Raw genomic sequence first — 25,022 nt, 5'->3', positions numbered from 1 at the left:
ATTATAAATCCATTAGCATCAGACCCTCATTTGACTTAGCATATTGAAATAAATAGTATACTAAAAGACTTCTAGTATGACTCCATATATAGAATCCATTAAGTCAAGCACACAAAAGCTTTTTGGAGTTGTGACTAAGACAGGCTGCGCCGGACAAATGACACTTGTAAATCACAACCACACACAGCGCAATAACAATGATATCAATGGTTTGGATGCATTGTAGCAGCATTACTCCAGCGCCGACCGAAAGCCTCAATAAGTCACCATTCAATGCGTGTGAGCAATCCATGGATAAAAGAAACAGGGCAAATGTAAATGGTACTTGTGCTTCTGACTTAGACAGCACTTTTGTGGCTGTGGCGAATCATCAGAGGCAGGCTGCGCTGAGTGCACTGCGGTGACAAGTCTAACTTTAGACAGCCTTCTCAAGGGAGTGGTTGATAAACTCAATTAAGCCTGGTAGGCCCAGAGAAGTGATTTATTGTTGCCGTGCTTAAACGCTTTCATAGAGGTCGCTTTTAAGGGTGAGGGGATTCATCCTTACAGTTATCTAAGCAAACGCAGCTGACTCAAGCTCAGTTAACTGCAAACCATATGTTTAAAAATAAGCATAAAGTATATGCACGCACTTCATCATACTTACACTATGGGTCAAAAGTTTAAGGTCACTTGACTGAAACGTTTATTAATCTCTTTCATTAGAAACATGTTTTTTAATAAATTACTTGCACTGACTATTGATAAAAACAGCCAATACGAGCCCATAATAGATTTGAACTCCATCAATATTGTACAAAAAAATCCCAGTCTGAGACCTCAAAGAGCTAATTGACAAAATTCCAAACCTACATTTTGCTCATTATGAAAGGTTGATAGAATAGAAAATTAATAAATGACCCTAAACTTTTGAATGGTTGTGCATATAAAAAACTGTGACTATAAGACGTAAAAATACAGTCAACATGTTTAACAATATGTTTACATAGTCAGGTGCGTTAAAAACGGCATTCCAACCATAACAGCTTTGCGACAAAAACATTCAGGTATTTATCCTCATTAAAGCAAGCTCGTTTTATGAAAACATTTGGCACTCTTTAAACACTTGTTCTCTAGTAGCTCTGGTAGTTTTATCTAGTTAGATTTATTGCTAAGAAAATATAGATTCTTCTTTTCCAAATTCTATTATTTTACCTACTGTACAGTATCAAAAACCTTCCGTCTCCATCTGCTTTCCAACGAAACTTACTCAGAATGACTCATTTGGTCTGCAAATGAAGCGCAGTTTCCTTAAAAGACGTTTAACTACGCTTAAAATATATTTTTAAATGGTTTATGTTTATTGTTTATGCATTAAGAAAGTGGTATTGCTCAACATCAGTCCCCTGAATACATTTAACGTTAGCCTACATAACATCATGACTGAGGTAAAAAAAATAGCTTTATACATCAAACACATCTGATTCACACCTCTAAACACTTTTTAAATAAAAAAACACTCACTCACCTGTAAAATAAAAACACCTGTCGGAGACAGAAGCAAGAAATAATCACATCTTTCAACTGTCCGTCTCGCTCGACACGCACGCGCGCTTTTTCTGCCAGATGTCAGCGGTCTCGAGGTGAGATGCAGCGGTGACTTCTTACCCCTTCTGTTAAAAAAGTTGCCCTCTCTCGTTCCTCAGTCCCGTGATCGCTCAGTCACTGCACTTGAACGGAATAGAGACTCGGGTGACTCACGTTCACAATGGGTCACATCAGTTTAAAAGGCTCGTGTTTTCTCTCTCCACAAAAGCTGCGTGCCGTTACTCCGCGTTGCGCGTGCCATTGGACAGAATATGGGTTTCTCAGGTGAGTGCACTCAAATCACTGACAGTTACGTCACCTGCTGTGGGCGCGATGATTGGCTGTTGGTGAAATTCACTAAAACTTTAATAACGACGATGATAGCAAAACAACAACGTGAGGAAAACAATTACTTTGTTATATACTTATTTAAATAATTTATCAAAATGTATAAATAAAAACGTAATGATTAATAGACGTCGGACGATTTAATATAATAACAATATAATAATAATAAAAAATAAAAATAACAATTCACTCTAAATGAGTTACATTTGTACAGTATTTTGCATTGTGTAACGTGAAATTCATGTCTATCGTTGTTGAGCAAGTGAGCTCAGCATATCAATAATAAACCACTATGTTCCTAATAATGAGTGTAATTGCACTGCATTACATACAAAAACAAAACACTCTACTATTTAGTGCACTTATTTTCTCAAATTAACCCAAAAGTGTCATATCTAGGGTGTATAATGTATGTATTTATGACAAAGCCTTTTTGTAGCACGAGGCAAGTGTGCTGCCTTTATTTGTCAGATTCTTGTTCAAACAGTATGGAGGGAAGTTTGCTGATCTTGATCGATTTTACGCTACCACTCAGTAATCACTAAACCCGAAGTGTGAAATTTTGGGCTATGACTTTCTATCCAGCTATGCGGTATTTTAATCCAACACCTGCCATGGTATGTTACTGTTTTTGTGTGGCTCATGACACATCTCACAAATATTTTGTGACTATCGTTTCTTTTTGTGTGGAATGGTGTGCGGATGTCAAAATATCACGAAAAAATGAAAACAGCATATTTTTGGGATGATTGGGATAGTATGTTGTTTTAATGTTTACTTGTGATGCGTGTCCCACAAACTCCATCCAAGATACTATTACGTATAGGTATTATTTAATGTATTCTACCGCCACCTAGTGGTGACCTGATGCTTACAACTCTTAATGTTTCAAATAATTTATGTTACAAATTTTTATCAATCAATTAAAGGTGTGATGTTGTGTTTGACAGGGTGAATGGGAGGACACCATAGATAATCTACAAAACTGCTTCATTTAGCTTTACTACATACACTATTTAGTTTTATTTATCACCCAGGGGTCAATAGGAACTGGGTTAATGCTGACCTGGTCATTCTTCTACTGTAAATGCTTGATGGCTGTCCAATTAAACCTGCCACTGTTCATTTGGGAGAAGGCTCTTAACTGTTGTTCTCATTGGCACAGAAATAATTTAACTACCCTCTTGACATCCATATATTGCATGACCATTTAAAGATTGGCTGCTGACAAGCATGGCATTAGCAGGTTTCTTGATATTTAATGCTTTAAACAACAGATTTGATTTTATAACAACAGACACTTTTTTTTATATATATATATAAGAATGTACGATTTAAATACTGTAATGCATACTATAAATATTTTGATATTGTCAGAGATGAAAGCAGGATGGTGTATAAAACCAAAAATAAGTGCACAGTCCCAGCCCTGAGCAAACACAGACAGTGTCTCTATAATATATTACAGAAATGGATTGGACACTGTTATTCCAGAAATAAAAGGTTTGATATGGTAAACACAGAGCTACGATTTAAAAACTTTTGTTTAATAGTTACGCTCAAAGCAAAGTTTTAAAGCACTTAAGATGATTAATTCACCCGTTTGGCATTGCTTCCCTTCAAGGTTACAGTTTTTGGATTCATTTAATAAAAAGCTGACATGAAAATCTGGCCTGTAATAGCCAACACAAACAATTTGATTTTAAAGTATGCAGTGTTTTTAAAAATGTATTTAAAATAGACCTTTTTAGTTTACTTGAGTAAAATAAAGCCTAATAAAGACTAATAAAGAGTTTTTTTTATTTTAGTCAGCATGGTTGGTCATCTGGTTTTTACACCAGATGGCACATGATCTCTGCTCTTGTTACAGTTTTACAAACAGTGTTAGTCACTAAAATCTTCCTTTGTTCATTCAGTATGTTATTTTCCTGAATGCCTTTGAAACACAAACCAGTTCCACTTTAGGGCACATTAAAACACAGTTATCAGGACAAAAACACATTTTAACCCTCAAAGACAATAGAAATGTATGCTAGACAGAATGGATAGAAATCAACACCATTTCCACTGATTGACATTTTCCAGGCAGCTGAATATACAGAACGAAATGAGGTATACTGTTTTATTCTCATGTGTTTGTCACTGTGGTGATTATGATTCAACTGTGCTGCCACGGGGGAATGAACACCTGGTAGTGAAGCGGTACACAGAAACGTACCATCCGTTCTCTATCATAAATGATGTTATAGCCATAACGTCATGATGTGCAATGAAAACCACAAAAGGTTTGAACATGATAGGGTTTGTGACTGAGGTCTTTGTTCTTCTTCCTGTAAAAGACCTCAGATATCTGTGATTAACTTGAAGAAGCTGTGACCTATTACAGATGGTTTTTTGTGTGTGTAGCATAACAACCAAACAAAGATGCAAAACATGACCTTTGACTCAAAATCTCTTTGTGCATATTCACAGTAGTAAATATTTTGAAGATATCGGATGATTATTTTTAAGGATGTTTTTATATGTAGATGTTTATGCATTTGACAGACACTTATATTCAAAGTGACTTACAGTGCATGCAAGTTTTACATTTATATCAGTGTGTTCCTCGGGTGTGAACTTGTGATGCACCGATATGTATCAGCCGGCGAATTGTATCGGCCGATTTTTGATGAATTTAAAACCTCAGCATATCGGCAATAGCACGAGAAAGGCTGATACCGATTGTTTATTAATTAACTGTGTGAAGGCAATAATGTCGGTGGCATTTAAAAAATTCAGCATTTAAAAAAAAAATTATTAAAATAATTAAATACTTCCCAAAACTAAATAAAATCAGTACAAATTATAGTTTGATGTGGTATGGAGGAAAAATAGTAAATCACGCCTAGTTAATCATGTGAGAGATTAATCATTCACGTGAGCCATGCAGTCAGAGTATTTCAGGAAAATGTCTGCGGTCTGGGATTTTTTCAAAATCTTGGAAAAAGCCAAAATGTTATCTTACTTTGTGCCTCTATTATTATGTTGGTCAGTTGAATGTATACGTAGATCCAATCCATGTTCTGTAAAAATAATTTGATGCAAAAATAAACTAGCTAAGATGCCAACTGTATAGTATTGTATACAAGTGTTTAATATCGGCATTGGCCAATAGGTGTCTGTTTAAATCGGTACCCCCCACCCCACAAAAAGAAAAAATCATATTGATGCATCCATTGACCTCTGTGTTGCAATGCTACCAATTATAGGAACACGACACAGTCTAAAAATAATTTAATATTATATCAATCTTATATTAAATATTGTTAGGTACATACTTTCGTTAGAAAATATTATATCTCTCAGCTAAGTGGAATATATGTGACTTTATAACAGCACAAGGGGCAACAGCTGTCCTCGGCTCTCCTGTCAAAACCAATGATGACCGCAGGGGGCGCTAAAACTCCAATTTAACAGGTTTTACAGTACATTTTCCTACTAACCGTCTCCCTAGCTAAGCTTTTAAATAATGACTCATTATAAATAGTTGCTTTGCATTTACGTGGAAAAATAAAGGGAACATTTTCGCCAGTTGATCCTTATTTTTATTTACATTAATGCAATGCTCCACCCATTGAGCAAAGCAACACACCTTTATAATGCAGCATGTTCCTAAAAAAGAATAAAACATATCCACCAGCTACTTTAAAATATTATAGAGAAAAACGGTGAATGTTTTTATATCAGAATGAATATTTTGTGAGTAATATTTCCCTGCAGCCAAGTGCCAGCAAGCAGGGGTGTTTAAAAATGAATAAGCATTCAGATGTATTTCTCTTCATTTAAAGCAACACTATGTAGTTTTTTTACCTTTAAATAATGTCTCTAAAATTATTTCAGTGATAGAACAACTTTTAACTGGACAAGTTGTACTGTTGCTGCAACCTGAGCAGTCTCCTAGCTGCTACAAGCACACTCTGAAAGTGGCGGTGGAGGGTAGAGCACACAGCCCCACCCCTCCCCCTGCCTGCAGAAGAGTGTATGATACCAGGCACTGTTGCGCTTTTCAACCACATGGGGGAGCTGTAAGTCATTTTTACATGGAAACTAGTGTTGCTTTAATTTAAGGACCCTTGTTCACAGGTGCTTAGATTTGAATGGATACTCTAGAAACAATAAAGTTTAAAAGAAAATATTAATTGGCATGGCTTCAATCACTTTAACAAATGCATAGCATAGAGCCATAAAGTCCTCATGAAATCAAAATATAAGTTTATATGCTTTTAGTATGAACATGTTAGTCTGAAGAATATCTATAAACTAGTGTCGTCCAAAACATTGACAAGATTCACATTTTGTACACTGTAAAAAATCTTTGCCGCCTTACATTTTTTGTTTTTTGTTAAATTAACTCAGATTTACAAGTCATGTCAACTTACTATTATTTATCTTGAAAAGAGATGAATTGCTACAACTTAAAGGAAAACACCACACCGTTTTTCAATATTTTACTATGTTCCCACCTCAACCCAGACGAATCAATACATACCTATCTTCCTTAAATGCGTGCACCCAATCCCTGCACAGCACGCCGTGAATGTGCCAGCATCCAGCCCAGCCCCATTCACTCCCCAGGATCCAAACAGGGATGAACCCAGAAACAACCAAGCACCTCCGTGGTTTCCCCATTTAAAGACTGTTACATGAGTAAGTGCGCTGAGGTCGAAGTGCTGCAAACTTAAGTGCAATTCCAATATCGTTCTCATTTTTTATCCACTTAAAAAATCGCCATTTTTTATTTTGTGCCACCATACTTACTCGTGTAACTACTCATGTAACAGTCTTTAAATAGGGAAAACACGGAAGTGCTTGGTGGCCTCCAAACTCATCCCTGTCTGGATCCCAAGGAATGAATGGGGCCAGGCCAAACGCCAACACATTCACGACGCGCTGCACAAAGATCAAGTGCACGCACTGAACAAAGATAGGTATGTATTCACTCGTCCAAGTTGAGGCCAGAACATAGTAAAATATTGAAAAACTGTGGTGCTTTCCTTTTAAAAAAAGTCAACTTCATTTTATAAGTTATAACAACTCATCTCTAGTTATAACTCATGTTAAGATAAATAATAAATAATATAATCTAAGTTGATTCAACGAAACATTTTAGGGCAGCAAAGAATATTTTTACAGTGTAGATATAAGGATTTAAAACCTTTAATGTCTCACTTCTGCCAATACAGATTAGCAATTGATGACATCATGTTATTTGCTTTTTTTAAAGGAGGAGGAGCCACTCAAGATGTCCCGCCCTAAGATCCGGTTTCAGTGAACGCATCAAACAAGCTATGCATTTCAGGGCACATCAATGAGTTATTGAAGCATCCCAGCAGCCTCGCTGAATGACATTATGACAAATAAAGATGTTAAATCATACAGACAAATAAAAATCAACTTGATTTATATTAAATTTTCTTTAATGTGCACGGCATTATGTGATTTTTACAATAAAAGCCAGGGAAAAGAATTTCAATTTTTCATATAAAAATATGATCTCATCTACCGAGGCAGAATCAGGCATTGCAATAACTACCAAGACAGCAGATAGACAAGCAGGTGATTAAGTCAAAGCAACTAGATAAAAAGGTGACTTAAAAGTAAGCTTAATGTCAGTACAAAATACTATACCCCACTTTACTTTAGCAGCAGCCTATGGGGCTGGAAAATTTAGTTTGCTGCCAGTCTTTGCCAGTGTGTGTGTGTAAGTGTGTGTATTTGTGTCCAACAGTGAATATAGCGAAAAGCAGAAAGGTTTGCTTACATTTGCAGGGACAAAATGCAAAACCAAATGATGTCACTTCATAATGCAAAAAAATAATTATTTCCAAAAAAAGTACTTCATCTTCAAAGATGGCAAATATGTTTATGTAAAAGCTGTGATAATGTGCTTTTATTAAAAAAAAGATAGTTTGCATGGATGTTGTAAATACACCCTGCCACTCATAAAGTTGTTGCCATGACGACTACTTTGAAGCATTATGTGTCACAGAGTCAGGAACAGTCTCTTTGTTAATATGACAAAGGGTTCAGCGAGAGCACCTCTGTTACCCCGTGTCTGGGCCAACCAACAAATTCAGTGGCAACATGCAGTGTGATGGGCAGTCTTGATGTCATGCCTACGTTTCTCCAAAATAACCCCAACCCCTCTCCCAAAAACAAAATACTTTGTATTGCATCCCCAATGATGACCACAAAAAAGGGTGGCAATACACATCTAGTTTGAACGTAGTTAAAATATTAAACACAAAGAAACTATTATGAACTATCAAAGTGGATGCATAAGTCAAAAAAAGAGGACACAGAAACTAAATTCACAGCCTTGTCCCAAGTCAGGCGGTGTTCCTATGATGGTAAACCAAAACAGATCTTATGTCCAAAGGGATCCAAAACAAATATTAAAGACTCATTGAACAGAAGCAGAGAGGATTATATAATCTAATAACCACCAAAATACAGTGCGAGCCCTCAACAATCGCACCTCTTAAAAAAGGATTTTTCTAAGCTTCATATCCCTGTGTTGGACATTGTTTTCCATTGCCCAATCCCACCCTATCCCACTGGTCGCCAACCATTCCAAGTTCCGGCTACACCACTTTTGTGGTGGTGACCCGGACGCTGCTGAAGCATTTCCCCATGGCTTCGAATAGCGGGTCGCAGAAGGTGTGCACACAGATGGAGTAGACTCGACTGATGCAGTGGATCTCAATAAAGTAGCTTCTCACGCACGGCACCACAGCCCAGATGTGGATAAAGGAGAGGATGGCAAAGAAGATGCCCCATACGAGAGCGAGCGGGATGCCGACCAGGGCCGTCAGCAGCCTGTAGCACCAGTATTTGGTTACTGTGAAGGTTGTGAAGCTGGCTTTCCATATGCCGTCAAAGCTGTAGGTGCCGGGGGGTTCTGCGATCACATCCTCAAAGTCCACCTGGAGGCATAAAAATTCAGGGTTACACTGAGAATTGTATCATTTGTTATGCTATTTACAAAAATTATTATTTATAGCATTTTTTCCAAGCATTCCACTTTAAAGGGATATAATTCTGTCATCATTTATTCACCCTCATGATGTTCCGAACATATATGAGTTTCTTTATTCTGAGCTATTTTGATAAATGATGGAAAGCACACAGTTGACGGTACCCATTAACTTCCATAGTATTTGTTTATCCTACTATGGAAGTCAATAGGTACCATCAACTGTCCAGTTAACATCATTCATCAAAATATCTTCTTTTGTGTTCAACAGAATAAAGAAACTCATACAGGTTTAAAACTACATGAGGGTGAGGAAATTATGGTTTTTTTTATTGTTGGGTGAACTATCACTTTAAATGCTTGTGAATGTTAGTCCTAGTACCAAAAAAAATCATCATTTTGTGTCACCTAACCATTTTAATTTCTCTTTCTGGCCCTGAAATAAACATTTATGATCCTGTACTGTATTTAAAAAAAATATTTTGAATACTACAAATTTACGAATGTGTATGTGCACTGTTGGCAATTGCTAAAAATGCTTTTTGAGCATTAAAGTGTACGATATTGAAGACAAATGTGATAGATGTGTACAACAAAATTTGAAAAATCAATCAACATCAAGCACTAACATTCAAGTCTTTTTTCTTAAACTATACATAACCTTTTGAACTACTGAAATCAGTCAGTTATTGCAAACTATTGCGATATGCACATTCACATAATTTCAATATATTGTGCGCCTGTATTGTTAAGATAGTACAATGGACCTTGACCAAGGGCAACATCTAAATGCTGCGTTCACACCAAACGCAAATAGAGCATCTGGCGTGAAATATTTCAATATTAAGTCAATGTAAAGACGCGTTTACGCACGTCTGGAGGTCTCGCGGCACGAATGAGGCGCGGCACGGTAAACACGAATTTGCCTCATTCTTGAGTCTAGAATGGTGAATTCTTTGTATTTACGCATTAGACACGAATTTGCATCTGATGCCCGAGTTGAAAAATGTAAACTATTGTCATAAATTCGCGCTGCATTAACCAATCAGAAGCCTACTTGCTGCTGTGGAGGCAGGCCCACCCAGAGTCACTCATTCAACATGGAGGACCGACTGATATTGTCAGTGAGCAGTCACCCAGAGTTATATGACACAAGTTCATATTTCTATAGAGACAGGAATAAAATTGGGCACGAGACAGGCGTAAGTACCGCTGAAAGCGGCCTTCATCCATGCACAGCTCCTGGAGCAAATGATGAAACTCGCCACTGGGAACTGGGAACGCCTTCGGAGGGTCTGGTAGACCCAAGTACAGCGACACTGACCCCTACGCCGCTGTTCTGCTCTCCAGAGCAAATACAAAGCGGCAACTTTGATAAATGTTTGATCAATACCAGCCATCTTGCAAACGGACAACCACCTAGCACTGCGAATTTTAGCCTTTTAGTTTATTACGCTCTAGACACGCGAATGCATTCAAAATGTTCAAGCGGCAAACTAGACGCGGTAGACGTGAATTTAACTCTCTATTCACGTTTGGTGTGAACGCAGCATTACAGGAATATTTCACCCAAAAATGAAAATTCTGTCATAATTTACTGACCCTGAAGTTGTTACAGATCTGTATAAATTGCTAAACACAAAGAAAGATATTTTGAGCAATGTTTGGAGCACCATTGACTTCCATAGTATTTTCCTATCCTACTATGGAAGTCAATGGTGCTCCTGTTTCCTGTTCTTCCTTTGTGTTCAGCAGAACAAAAAAATGTATACAGGTTTGTAACAACTTGAAGGTGAGTAAATGATGACAAAATTTTTGGGGTGAACTATCCCGCGATGTATGTGCCTTTTAAGAAAACACCTTCAATTGGATACAACCATGCATTAGGAATTAATATCACTTTATATTGCCATTTTCTAAATTAGTCACTTTTAACCAAATCCATCCTTTACGCCATTCATTCACAGTGCACTTTCCTTAATCCAGCAGCTGACATTACTAGAACCACAACTATTTCTCCTCCACCCCTTCATATCTACAGTACATTCCTCACAGACAGCTTTACATTGTACAGTACTCTGCTCCGGATCACTCAGACTGGTACGGCCTGGTTCACACACAGTCACCTCAAAACGCTCAAACCTCCTGCATCATATACTTAAATCTGATCTGCGCCTGTCACCCAACACTAACATTTAGAGAAGACCTCTATATACAAAACCCATTCCATCTCGCAGAAGATTACTTCAGGTCTTTACAATGCTGCTGGCAGACCTCACAGATTGTATCTGTCCTACGGTACACCTGCTTCTGATGTGTTTATTTAAACTGTGCTGAGTACGCAATGAAAAGCACACACAAACACTCTTCAACGTCCTTGACAGTCATTTGTAAGAGTCCAGATAAGGCTAATATTTATATAACAGCTTGTTTTTGAGTGAGCATGTCTGCTAGTTTTGTATCCACACAATATACCGTAAGTGAACTTTCTTACAAGACTTTGAAATGTTTTTAAAAGTGTGTTTTAAAGTCAACTGAAGACGTTTCATAACAGTAATTTGATAGATTACAACTTGCCCAAGGATTTCAAACCATCATGGTTGAAGTTGGCTAAGAAACTCCAAATTATACACTCGTAAATAAAGTCTGTCCATTCATTAATCTCAACTATATACCGATTGGCTGGATCCATAGTTTCCATTACAGAAATATCTCCAACATACTGTAGGTAAAATAAACTGACCATACTTATCATTTATGTACTGTATGTGGCTTTAAAGTGGTGGTTCAATGGTATTTAATGCATTCTGACTTATTAACACTGTTTAAGAGATATTTCCTCATGCTAACCGGAGGCAAAGTGTCAAAAAAGCAGTTGGGCGTGTTACAGAGTATTTCTGTGCCGAACTTCGCCAGGGTTCGTACAAGTTTCAGAAAGTTTTTTTCGATTACGGGTCCAGCTGACGTTTCAGGGGTTTCTATAGGTATCACTTCTTTTTATGGGCACTTCCCCCGGAAAACCCCGCCCACCCGTCAATCAGCGGGAGACGCTAGAACTTGCAAACATCACATCACGCGACAGCTTTGTTTAATTTCAAAACTCAACAATGGCACGAAAGAAGAAGTGTGTTTTTGGATGTAAGGAGAAGAAAGTCAGCCTTATGGAAACAATGAATATAGTTTATTATCCGGGGTAGCAGTGGAGTTTTGCGTGTGTGTGTGATGCGCTGGATTTTTTTTAAAAGTCCCAACCGGGTCATTAGTTGCATGCGGTAAATAAGCCTTCTGTCTTAGGTTGGAAATAAGCGTGCATATTATATAAATGACATGAACATGTAGTGAATCATAAGTTAAACAGTGTTGTATAGTGTTGCATGACTCGCTCCTCCCGCGGTAGTAACTCCTCCTTCTTAATTTTTTCGTACGTTATTGGAAAGAATCAGTAAAGCTAATCTTTCTTTTATAAATCTGATTAAACTAAAGACTTTTCGGAGATATAAAGGATGTAATACTACTTTATAGGTACTCCAGATTAACATCAGAAATGCAGAAACAGCGTTTGTTATGTGAGCTTTAATGCAAAGTGACACATATTTTATTAGTATACAGTATATGTGTTCCCTGGGGATCAAACACATGGCCTTTACGTTGCTAACCCAATACGATACCAACTGTACTAAAGGAACAGACTATAAAGACAAAAGTATCAACTTGTATTCCTTAAATCCACAATTAAGTGATAAAACAACAGTATGCATCAAAATACAGGACATCAACTAAACAGTGGGAATAACACAATGGCATCGTTGTGGATGTACACCAGTCGCATAAAAACTACTACTACTGTTTATTTGTCCGAAAATAATCCTCCATCGCCATGGCAACAACGCATGACTCATTTCTAAATGCAATGTGCAGTGACTACAAACCCACCAAAGCCTCATTACCATAACTCTATTGGCCGCAGAAGTTTTCCTATGTTTGTCAAGTCAAGGAAACACTTCAACACCCTTAATGTACAAATGTAATACAAGTCTATACTTCCTTAAAGGGATAGTTCACCCAAACATGAAAATTCATCATTTACTCACCCTTATGTTGTTACAAACCCTTGATAAATTTCTTTGTTTTGATGAACACAAAGGAAGATATTTTGAGGAATGTTTCTAACCAAACCCTTCGTGAGCCCCATTCACTTCCAAAGTATATTTCTTCCTACGAAGTCGAATGGAAACGGATTGGTCCTTCGTGTTAATCAGAACAAAGATGTTTATACAGTTTTGTAACAACATGAGAAAATGTTTATTTTTGGGTGAACTATCCCTTAAAGAGAGTGTATTACAAATAAACCTAAAAAAAACAATGTTACCAAAGTACTAAAGTATCACAGTTCAACCATGGTTTTGCTACAATAACTCTTCAACAATGTATTTTTTATCAAAATTAATATGCTAAAAACATGCTTACTACACTTTTACTACAATAAAAAACATAGTTAATTATTGTAAGAGATATGTGTAATGTCATAAGTGCAGTCTTTGCATGGTTTGACCACAGCCCATGCACTGCCAAAATTACAAAGTGGTCCTCCGCTCCAGTGTGCTATTAAAAGAACGCATTTTTACGAGAGGAAAATGTTCTGTTCCGAGGGAAAGCTAGGCATGTGTTTCTGCACACAAGAATCTTTGATGTGGATATGTGGGAGTGCACTTGGACCATGTGTGCATCACGGTCTGGACGTCTCGCTGGAGGAACGCCCCGTGCGCGGAGAGTGAAAACGGAGAAGGGAATTCCCTTCTACGCTCTCCTACGCAGGACCACTGCGGGACAATGGTCTTAACCCCTTTTAAGGACAAAATCAAAGAAGCATGTCTGTTTTGCCTAAAATAACTTCGAAATCCCTTGTGACTTCAATCCCATAACCCTTAGCAAACATCACAACATAAATCGAAAAAATGCTTTCGATGTCCTCTGGATCAAATCATAAGAACTATTCATATCCACGTATCCTCGGGGAAGTGAGTCAGTATCATATTGTGGTAGGATGAAATGAAAGGGAGAATAACGCAGCAGGGGTGGGAACAGGGTGGAGATGCGTGTAGGGGGTTCGGTGCTGTTTATTGTACAGTCATCAAGTCACCATAGCAAGCAGCTGAATCCATGTGGGCCCATGAACTTTATAGGAAAGTTGCTATGCGAGGAATTACCCCACGCCCAGGAAATTTTTTTTTTGTTAAGATTGTTAAGTGTACAGGATTCTCAAAAACAGGAAGGTCTTAATATTTCCCCTATAAAAAACAGCTCTTCACTGCATGGGAGTTAACACGGTAGCAAGCAGAGCTGCGCAGATTTCACAAACCCATGCCACAGCCCAAACATTTCACATTTCAGAGACAGCTGCAATAATTGTTTCCAGTGCCACGGTAACAAAGGGGATTGCATGCCAGATGTTTTATTTTTATTAATATGCAACCCTGATGCTATATATAACAACATGCTTTATAAAGTTACTTACTTAAATTATTATACCACTCAATGCACTGATTTATGCATAACATTTATTATACATTTTTTTTTTTACATTTTATCTGTTTAAAATGCAAGAAGCATAAAAAGTGTAACAAAAAGTGTAACAAGTTTGCCATACCTTAATCACATCGTCATTTAAATGCTTCGGGTCCCTGTTGACCAGGTCAATCTCTTTAGTGTGGACATCATGTAGAGTCTTTTCGTTGATGCTGTCGTTATCCATTTCTTTATTATTTGGTTTGTAAATGTTGCCCTGTTTCCTGATGAAAGGTGAGTGCGCGTATTCCTGTGGTTCCAAAGAAAACAGAAAATGAAAAGTTCATGAGCTTGAAGGGGAGACTGGGGCGCAACTCAGTACACCGCCCTGGCACGGGACGCTTTTAAACGGATAGAAATGAAGCACCACACCCCTCTACAGCGCGTGAGCCATGTTGCCGCACGGGGGCGACATTTAACATTGTGCGCACGAGCATTCAACGCGCTCGTATTGCAAAACAGAAAATATATCAAATTTCAAAAAAGTACATTAGTTAAGAATAAATACGCTTTAGGACGACTTTAAGAAATTAATTATAGTATTATAATTGTTTTTCCAGGGGACGCACACAAAAATGTACAACTTGGATGAAAGCGTCTTCCAAATGCATAGACGTACCTGCTATTACAGTCAAAGTGAAGTAACCATGTTTTGGCGCATACAGTTTGTGTTACCTGTTTAACTGCAAATACCATAGTTAAATTAGTACTGAAGTTTTGCCTATAGTTGTACTGCAAATGAATCCCAAAAACTATACTCACTATGTTTAAAATTTTAGTTAAACCGTGGTTAATTTTCCTGAGGTAAAGTGTAGGCTACCTATACGCGCCCCGTGAACGTGCCTTGCGCGCAGGCGCACCTTTACGCACGGTTGCGTATATGTAATCAAATCATAAATACAGACTTAAAATATTATCCTTCTCTGCAGTATTAGCATACATATGTTAAAATGTATCTTTATATAATAAACGAGTAAGCAGCGGGAAATATTTCACAGTTGTTACGAGTTGAGCGTGACACGGATAGAAAGAATGTTCGCAAGTGTGTGCCAGAAAAGATAAGACGGCAAATTTGGCCACCATGCGCGAAAAATAGCCAATAGTGGACCATGGTGCAAACACGCCGCCTTTAAAGCCAGATACACCCCGGAAAGTGTTTAAACAAACCAGCTAAAACACAATTTCAGTTGCATGAAGAAATAAAACCTCGATTAAGAGACATATAAGTGCCCACAAAATAGGTAACAAGCTCATATTTAAGTGATTCTTACCTCTTCAGGTGACCCGTCCTTGTATCCGCTAGTCATGCTGTCCTGAAGACCATTCAGATCAGTGTGTGGAAACAAGACAATCACTTACAGAGGAAACTGAGGGAGGCGTGGGGAGTTGAAACGAGATCGACCAACACTACCACACTGGCTCTTTACGTTTAGACTCCCATCATAGGGTTTATTATCTATTGAACGGTATTTCATCCGCTTTGAATCCTCTCGTGGCACAGGGTGGGAGTTTCTCAGTCACTCATGAGCAGTGTGTGTTTAATGAATGAGCCTGAAACCCTCCATTAGTCTGTCGCTCAAAAAACACGACTTATTAGTGGTGGAGATTTTTGACGTGATTTTTCCCACATGGGAGTTTTAATTGGACACCGAGTGTAGCAACCAATCCCTTAAATTCCATGTGCACTACCCAGTCAAAAGTCTGGACACACCTAAAGTACTCTTTAATGCTGTTTGCCAATTGATAAAATGGTAGGAAATAACACAATGGAAGAATAAGACCCACGGTAATAAGCAAATAATATGCACCCTTTCATTCAAATGCAACAATAATGGCACAAAGCTACTGGGGCGGTACCCTTTAAAAAATACATCTTTGTACCTAAAAAGTGCATAGTAGTACCTCAAAGGTGCATATTGGTACTAAATGTACCTAAATAAAGACCCTTTACCAGTGTACAAGTGACAGCATGTGTACCTTTAATATAAGAGTGTGAAACTTTATGACTGCTTTCCCTTCACTGTTTGATCCAATTAAAAAGCCCCATTACATTTAGGACTTTGGCGATTATGACAATTAATTGTTTTATTGCTTTTTTTGTTTGTTCATGAAGTAATTTTCACACATTGTTGTGATTATTTAAATTAAATCTTTGTTTTATGTCTGTAGTACCTACAAAAAAATAAATTCCTTACAGATCCTTAAGAATAGCATCCTTCACTTCCCTAAATTCAAGTTTTGCAGCATTTCTTTAAATGCTGTTTTTCAACTGTATTGAATTGCTTTGCAATGTATTGCGCTACACTGTCAGTTAAGGAGCGCCATCTAATACAGTCTCATTTATAGAGGCTCTGCAGCTCCCCCTTGTGTTTTTTAAAGAGATGTGCAATCATTGTGGTGATCTGAAATCATCGCGGTGAGGTCAAACAATTGCGATGAGTCGATTATTTAATTATTGTGAGAGTCCAACCCTATATTACGAAATGATGTACCTATAGGCACGTATGGACCAGTGTCACGTTTTGCCGCGTTTGCTGTTTGTGTCACTGTCACTGTCCTATTTTCAAACCATTGTCGCTTCGGTTTAGGGTTAGATTTGGTGCTTGCGTTAGTATGTCACTTTAGGTGTTGGTTTATAAAAAAAAGATACAAGACATATTCTTTTATATTTTCTAAACTTTAACCAATTGTCGTCTGACGTTGGGGTTAGAGTTGGGTTTGGGTAGGGATGTCATTTTATGTAAATCTAACCCTAAACCGAAGTGACAATGGTAAGAAATTAGGACAAAAAAGTTGAGTAAACAATACGTGACAGTGACACAAACAGAAAAGCGTGACATGCTCACACTAAAACGCAGCAAAACGTGACATTGTCACGCTGGTCCATACGTGCCTATAGGTACATAATTTCGTGATATTGGGTTGAACACTCCTAGGTATCACCACAGTTATAGCTGCTGGGGTACATATTTTAACCATGGAATAAAGCTGATCCGAGTATACAATGTACTGTATATACCTGAAACGTGCACTATGTAGTAAATTTGGTTTGCATTCCAAAATCTACCTTAAGGCAAAACACTTTACAGCAATTTAAAATGTTTTCAACAACATACTAAACGTATAAGCGTATAGTTTGTGTTATTCGTGTTTTATTTTTTAACTTTGATTAACTTGTTATTCATGATTTATTTCACATTTGTTAAACTTGTTATTTAAGTGCTTATATATAATTTATTGTTAATTTTCAGGTGGCAAATAAGGTCAGGCGCTGCATAATGAGAGATGTGAGAGGCGATGCAAAATATGCAAACAAAGACGACCATGATTGTGGCCAAAGCTGAACATTCAGGTTTTATAAAGAGCACCTTTTGTTGTTTTCGAATAAATGTGACTCTGCATGTGAAAACCCATATAACCTTGGTGTCTTTAATATTCACTGAGTAAGCTCATGACAAAGATTGAAATCAATGAGAAATCAATAAACTTTCATGCACTGAATCTCATCATTAGATTATAAGACTTTAACCTGGATTCCACATATAGGGTCGCATCTATCTATAGTCATCATATGCACAATTGTATTTGTGCAAAACATGTCTGCAATAGCACGAAATCAATATGCTTAATGAGACATTACACAAAACATCCAGCTGAGAGATAAAGAGAATGCAGATCTACAGCCAAAACCTTCCCAAGGTCCTGCTAGGCAAGATTTTTGTGCAGATACACTTTCAGGCTGACCTGCACATTTCACCTGGAGCATTTCTCCTGGAACAAAGCACTAAATCATCTCAGGTTTGCTCACTCCACTGTGAACTCTGTATGATGTAAGATCAAAGCAAAACTCAAAGTCTATCATTTATATAAAGGAGAAAACACATCTTCAACTTCAAGATTTTATTTATTTGGTGCATGTAGCTCTCTTTTCTTATTTAAACTGAGTTGTGTTCAGCATGCTTGCCATATGACATCATTCAAAATGGGCGAGGATATGGCACCTGAGCCTCTTATGTTCCACTGCGCAGTCAAATATTCCATTTAGCCCGTGGAGCCACTAACAAAGCACAATCCATGGCAAACGGCACGTTAAACACTGCTTTGCAAGGCAAATTAATCGCCATTTTGAATAATACATGCATCATCATATAAAGAAATCAGTGTTTAAACAGTGTTAATGTATATTTGTACAGAATGCTCTCTAACAGGCATGTACCTGAAAATTATAAATATAGTCTGTGCACTAAAATGCTGTCAGATCGATATAATAAAAACATAACAGCGTCTTATTCAGTCTTGTTGTATAAAAACCTTTCATCTGTAAATATATAAATATTACCCTCAATAAATCACCACTGCCCTACTGGAAGTAGTTCCATCATTTTTTTATATTATTCTTTCTTTTTACTTCTTAATCCTATATTTCTGTATCACATTATGCATATTGAGACTGCACATCAATCAGAGCATCTTAAAGGACTAGTTGACCCAAAAATGAAAACTCTGTCATCATCATCTTTCGTCACACCCTTATGTTGTTCAACTATGCTTTCAATACTTTATTTTCCATGTAATGCAAATGAATAGTGACTACGGCTTTAAGTTCCAAATTGTCTTTGTACTCTACAGAACAAGATGTAAATGATGACAAAACTTACATTTTGTGTAAACCGTCCCTTTAAGTCTTACCTCCCAGTCACATTAGCTACAAGAGACAGAGCGACAGCCTACCATTCATTTTCAATGGGAGTGGCCGTTTGCCAGCGACAAGCGCCGAGCAAGGTGGGGCCAAAATAGACAAGAAGGCTATTTTATGCAAATGCTGAGCGATGCGACAAAGCGACTGCCAATCGGAGTGAAGGGGCAGCGTGACATAGGTCAGTGGCTCGAGTCGAAGAAAATAATTCAAGATGGCGGAAAATGCGTATTTAAGTATATATCTGATAAGTTTGGCATTTTATCTCACATATTTTGTTACTTTTATCGAGAAATAAATACTTTTAAAACCAAAACCATCTTTTTTTGATACCGCTTTTAGATACTAACCAAGGAACGCCCATCAAGCGAGTGTGTGTTGCTCGGTGTCGCTCACTTTTGTAGCTAATGTGACTTTAGGGTTATAATACAAAAGCTTACTCCAAAAAGCATGTTCACACTGACGCCACCCATTAAAAAAAGTCTGTGGCTAAACAACGGAATGATTATTGCAATTGTGTAATAACATAAAGGAAACATTTTTCCCATTTCTGTGTTTTGGAATGTCAAGGATAAATGATCCTTCAGGAGATAACCTTCAATAATGAGGTCTTATTACAAAGTAATAAACCCGATCGAAAGATTTGCAACAGTATCGGGTGAGATAGTCTGGACTTGTACATCATCCAGCAGAAGAGCTGAAACACTTCAATGTGGAGCTTACAGAAAACATCTTAGTTTTGCAAAGTCTTGATGTTGACGGACGACAAGCACCTCCCAATGCTGAAGTAGAGAGGTCGTATGAACGTGTCCACCAAACTGGTCCAGATCACCTGAATGGGAGGCAGGGTCATCATGCAACCGTGGACCACCGGTATCACCACCCTGCAAACAGAAGAGAGCTCATCACCACGTGTGCTGCTAATACACAGGAATTATTTAAAGATCCTATCAAGGTGAATTTAATCCTCTCTTTGGTCTGATAAAAAATATTCCCTGTAGTGTTTGGAAAGGTTGAAGAGCTTTATCGCAGACACTTCCCCTAAATCATCACCTTTGATGTTGTTGACATTCTGGGCTGCACATATGATAGAGCTGTCAGTAAGCGTGACTCGCCCGTAAGGGATGAAAAATGGGTGAGATGCCACGTAAGGTGTGTTATCAGTTATTGCTAAGGTGTACTAAGTGGTGCCAATTAAAGGGGCACGATACTGTTTTCATCTATCTATCTATCTATCTATCTATCTATCTATCTATCTATCTATCTATCTATCTATCTATCTATCTATCTATCTATCTATCTATCTATCTATCTATCTATCTATCTATCTCTGTTAAAATGTGCCTCGAGAAAGCGATTATACACTCATCTTAAGGATTATTAGGAACACCTGTTCAATTTCTCATTAATGCAATTATCTAATCAACCAATCACATGGCAGTTGCTTCAATGCATTTAGGGGTGTGGTCCTGGTCAAGACAATCTCCTGAACTCCACTTTAGGCCTCTTAGTGCCAATTGGGCATCATTTAAATGCCACAGCCTACCTGAGCATTGTTTCTGACCATGTCCATCCATTTATGACCATCATGTACCCATCCTCTGATGGCTACTTCCAGCAGGATAATGTCACCATGTCACAAAGCTCGAATCATTTCAAATTGGTTTCTTGAACATGACAATGAGTTCACTGTACTAAAAAGGCCCCCACAGTCACCAGATCTCAACCCAATAGAGCATTTTTGGGGATGTGGTGGAACGGGAGCTTCGTGCTTTGGATGTGCATCCCACAAATCTACATCAACTGCAAGATGCTATCCTATCAATATGAGCCAACATTTCTAAAGAATGCTTTCAGCACCATGTTGAATCAATGCCATGTAGAATTAAGGCAGTTCTTAAGGCAAAAGGGGGTCAAACACAGTATTACTATGGTGTTCCTAATAATCCTTTAGGTGAGTGTATAAGTTTTTGGAAGATAGCATTGATTTATTTTGATACCCCTTTGAGCTATGCTGACTTCATGACATTTAATCCTATCTGAGTAATTTGTCAAAACGACTCACTTCTAAGCTAATGGAGTCACGCTTGTTATGGGTCTTAACACCCGCGTGTGCTAATAAGCCGCGTTTAGCTCATGGACATCGACCATAAAAGAGCTTCTGACCTAAAACACTGCACAAACAAGGGTCGACTAGTACGTTCTGCCAAGTTACTGCCTGCATGTGTCAAAATTCAAAGGGGTCACAGAAAACTTCTCACTTGCATGCTAACAACCCAGCTTTTTTCCATCATTAGTGAAATTCCACATTACACTACTGTGCAAATATCTTTGTGCGCTTGTGCATTTGTAAACTACAATATATAACTGCAAGCAGTCTGAATAAAGAATAATAAAATAAATGAAACGACTTTGTCTAATTTCTATTTGCATTGTTTTTCAGTGCCCGTTTTTATCTAGATGGGAAGTGGCCAAGACAAATATTCTGCAATTGGACTGTGGAAAACTTTACACGGTGCCAACGGCTTCACCAACAAAAAGACTTTTCATACCAAATATGTATGCAGCTGAGGATCCCGAAAACAATCCCTGCAACAAATGCCATGGGAATGGCCAAAATCGTGGTGAGGACCAGGTAGACAACATATTTCACCAGCTCGAACACAGCATGACTGCCAATCCATACTTTATCAAAGCTGTGTGTGGAGATGGGCTCTGCGATGATGTCTTCAAAGCCAACCTGTGGAGTCAAATATATAATAAGTATTTCATGTTACTCAGAGTTAGATAGATAGATAGATAGATAGATAGATAGATAGATAGATAGATAGATAGATAGATAGATAGATAGATAGATAGATAGATAGATAGATAGAGAGAGAGAGAGAGAGAGACCATTGGTGCATTGGCAAAAAGCTGGACTGAAAGTATGCATGCTATGCACGTAAACAGATTTCGCATAGTCCTACACTACACAAGTGAAAGTAATCCAAACACGTTTACAGTTTATTAATATTCATGACAACAGCTTAAATGAAATAATTAAAAGTTATATACTGTAGTAACATAGTGTGTAGTACTTACCTTTACGTGTGAGTTAATATTTTTAGGGTCTCTGTCCGGTACCGCTGAATAAACGTGCGCTTTTTGCTTCCCCAGTATTGGTTCAATGGATTTGTTGAATTCGTCTTCATCCATAATAACGCTGGTCTCCGCTTTTTCTCTTTCAAGTCCCATGTTTTGTTTTTGGAGACGCTGAGAGACGCGCAGTGCTCTCTGTTGCGCCTGTGGAACGCGCACTGCGCGCTCATTGCAGGGCGAGCACACGCCCCGTACGGAAGCGCGTTTCACAGCGCAGACAAAACACACGAGCGCCGCTTATTTAAACTACTACTGCAACAAATAGGCCTACCGTGTGAGCCAGCGATAAGGGTTGAGAAACGGTATCTTAGTTATCTTTACACATTGTTAACTAAAAAATGAATGAAATGAATGTTAACAGATCGTTATTAGCATTTATTCAATACTTAGATAAGTATCTCATTGTTTCATTCATTCATTTATTTATTTATTCAATACATAATACAGATTATAAAAAGTAGCATATGCAGGTGTTTGTGGTTGCATTGTGATCCATACATTTGATCAATCTGTGTGTGATCAATATGCAATGATCTACCAGCTAAGCTACATGAACCTTTCTCAAAACATTAAATACAGTGTATTGCTTATCTTTGGTCGTCTATTGACAGATTAAGCTTCTTTGAGGAAGTCTTTGTTTGAGGGGAAAGAAAACACGACTGTTGGTAGATCATTTGCCTGTGTTATCCTCGGTCAATCCTCTGCACCCGTTGAGCCCTGTACCACTCACATTTGCCTTATATAAAGCTTAGTCTTTTGATGTTGGTGTCTATGTAGACTTCATTATTCATATTAAAGGTCTAGATGTCCATAACCCGAAAGAATGAAGGAGGTTTCTCTGGAATAAATGGACACACAAACAACAAATTCATTGTGTTGCAACCATGGAGAGGAAAAGTGGGAGAGGCTGCAGGTCATAACAGCAGTGAAAAAGCACAACAGCGGATAGTGAAAGGGCCATTCTGCACACGGGAACATACACAATACAGACCATAATCCCTATGGATAAACACACAGCTCTAACAACAAAGTAAAGGTGCCAAGACCTCTCCCAGTGTGTTTGTAAATGTGAGCGTTTTGGAATGGGAGGTACACTGAACCCAATGAGTAGGCTAACTGGATACTTTTGGATTCATAAGCTACCCAAAATGTATTTGCATTAAATTCAAAACATCAAGTAACTGAAAACAAAAAGTTTTTTAAAGGATATTTAAGAACATTTTAGGAACTTAAAGGGACACTCCACTATTTTTTGATAATATGCTCATTTTCCAGCTCCACTAGAGTTAAACATTTGATTTTTACAGTTTTGAAATCTATTCAGCTGTTCTTCGGGTCTGGCGGTACCACTTTTAGCATAGCTTAGCATAATCCATCGAATCTGATTAGACCATTTAGCATCTCTTATTTAAAACTTCTGTGGTTACATCGTGTACTAAGACTAACGGAAAATTAAAAGTTGCAGGAGGAGCAATGATATTACGCAATGCCTGAAAATAGTCCTCTTTGCTATTGAAAGTTACCAAGGGACTATTTTCGGGCGTTGCATTATATCATTATGCCTCCTGCAGCCATGTTACGGCAGCAAAGTCCTTGATTATTAAGCAAGAATGAGAGTATAGTCCTAGCCATATCTGCCTAGAATATCGCAACTTCTAATTTTCTGTCGGTCTTTGTACACGATGTAACTACAGAAGAGTCAAGTTTTACATAAGAAAAATATTGAAACTCTTTTTTTTTAGCGTGATGCTAATGGTCTAATCAGATTCAATGGATTATGCTAAGCTATGCTAAAAGTGGTACCGCCAGACCCGGAGATCAGCTGAACAGTCCCTCCAGAAAACCGTGATTGTGCGATCGCGCGATATATTGCATAATCAGCCAAAGTCCGCATTTTTTTCAAATACGGCGCACTTTCGCCGCATTAATTACATATTTCCGCGCACAAAAAATATGCGGGGCTTGCATGATTTCATAATCTCCGCATTTTCGTAGCAAAAAGTCACATATATATTAGCAGAAAGTGTTGCATTTACTTCCCAAAAGGGCAGCCGTGTCCTCTATTGCCATGGGAACGTTATGAAGTGACGTGATTATGTGACGTGAACATCATTGCAGCTTTTGCAAGTTTCCGCAGTTTTTGCAAGTTCCGCAATTTTCGCAAATTCCCGCAATTCCATCGCATAAATTGCATAAATATCCCACATATTCCATCGCATTTTTTAAGAAAACGTGCAGCAAAATCGAGGATTTTTGCCAGCAACAATCACAAAAAAACTCCACGTTTTTCTGGAAGGACTGGCTGAATAGATTCCAAAACGGTAAAAATTCAATATTTAACTCTAGAGGAGCTGGAAAAGTGGAGTGTCCCTTTAAAAGGAATAGTTAAAAAAAATGAAGATTTTGTCATTGTTTACTCACCCTCAAGTTGTTCCAAACTTGAGGGTTATTTTGGGTTGTTTGAAACCAAACCGATCAGAGGCTCTATTGACTTTCATAATAGGAAAAAATAATACTATGGAAGTCAATGGGTCCTCTGATCGCTTCGGTTACAAACATTCATTTTTGGTTGAACTATCCCTTTAATTCATAATTAACTGTTATTCCAGTCGCCTTTTAACTGGATGATCTCAGGGTCATTTTAATGGATTTATGAAGTGAGTTCACAACAAGTAACCAAAGATGTAC

At 37.9% G+C, this 25,022-nt stretch overlaps 3 protein-coding genes and 1 long non-coding RNA gene across 5 annotated transcripts in view; 1 reads left to right on the top strand and 3 right to left on the bottom strand.

The window, feature by feature from the left end:
- The window catches only part of met (MET proto-oncogene, receptor tyrosine kinase), a 64,672-nt gene extending 62,974 nt beyond the window's left edge, over nucleotides 1-1,698 (bottom strand). For both annotated transcript variants that reach the window (XM_073868688.1, XM_073868689.1), the window contains exon 1: nucleotides 1,508-1,698. The gene's annotated coding sequence lies outside the window, so the exon portion shown is untranslated. The remainder of the gene's footprint in view (nucleotides 1-1,507) is intronic.
- Nucleotides 1,699-1,721: 23 nt separating this feature from the next.
- Nucleotides 1,722-7,366, top strand: LOC141364322 (uncharacterized). Its single transcript, XR_012370047.1, has 2 exons — nucleotides 1,722-1,851; nucleotides 7,181-7,366. It is a non-coding gene; the product is annotated as an uncharacterized lncRNA (long non-coding RNA).
- Nucleotides 7,356-16,029, bottom strand: cav1 (caveolin 1). The gene is made up of 3 exons (XM_055191633.2): nucleotides 15,769-16,029; nucleotides 14,580-14,747; nucleotides 7,356-8,882 (listed from the first exon to the last, which is right to left on the bottom strand). Exons 1-3 carry the CDS (start codon nucleotides 15,802-15,804, stop codon nucleotides 8,541-8,543), a joined length of 546 nt encoding a protein of 181 aa, XP_055047608.1. The 5' UTR covers nucleotides 15,805-16,029; the 3' UTR covers nucleotides 7,356-8,540.
- A 2,353-nt stretch (nucleotides 16,030-18,382) lies between these two features.
- On the bottom strand, nucleotides 18,383-22,552 carry cav2 (caveolin 2). The gene is made up of 3 exons (XM_055192992.2): nucleotides 22,278-22,552; nucleotides 21,746-21,933; nucleotides 18,383-20,077 (listed from the first exon to the last, which is right to left on the bottom strand). The coding sequence occupies exons 1-3, from the start codon at nucleotides 22,428-22,430 to the stop codon at nucleotides 19,927-19,929; spliced, it is 492 nt and encodes a 163-aa protein (XP_055048967.1). The 5' UTR covers nucleotides 22,431-22,552; the 3' UTR covers nucleotides 18,383-19,926.
- Nucleotides 22,553-25,022: the final 2,470 nt, after the last annotated feature.

The sequence above is a fragment of the Misgurnus anguillicaudatus genome, chromosome 6 (assembly GCF_027580225.2).
Source record: "Misgurnus anguillicaudatus chromosome 6, ASM2758022v2, whole genome shotgun sequence".
Taxonomy (NCBI): domain Eukaryota; kingdom Metazoa; phylum Chordata; class Actinopteri; order Cypriniformes; family Cobitidae; genus Misgurnus; species Misgurnus anguillicaudatus.
Note: the sequence above shows the minus strand (reverse complement) of the source record. Positions and strands in the feature narration are given on the sequence as shown.

Bases quoted from the DNA above. Each gene is read 5' to 3' on its own strand.
- cav1 (XM_055191633.2), bottom strand. From the start codon at position 15,804: ATGACTAGCGGATACAAGGACGGGTCACCTGAAGAG. The intron at 14,748-15,768 runs GTAAGAATCACT...TTGGAACCACAG, and splicing joins AGGACGGGTCACCTGAAGAG to GAATACGCGCACTCACCTTT. The intron at 8,883-14,579 runs GTATGGCAAACT...TTATGCCTCCAG, and splicing joins TAAATGACGATGTGATTAAG to GTGGACTTTGAGGATGTGAT.
- cav2 (XM_055192992.2), bottom strand. From the start codon at position 22,430: ATGGGACTTGAAAGAGAAAAAGCGGAGACCAGCGTTATTATGGATGAA. The intron at 21,934-22,277 runs GTAAGTACTACA...TTGACTCCACAG, and splicing joins ATATTAACTCACACGTAAAG to GTTGGCTTTGAAGACATCAT. The intron at 20,078-21,745 runs GTATGAAAAGTC...TTCTGTTTGCAG, and splicing joins CTCAGCTGCATACATATTTG to GGTGGTGATACCGGTGGTCC.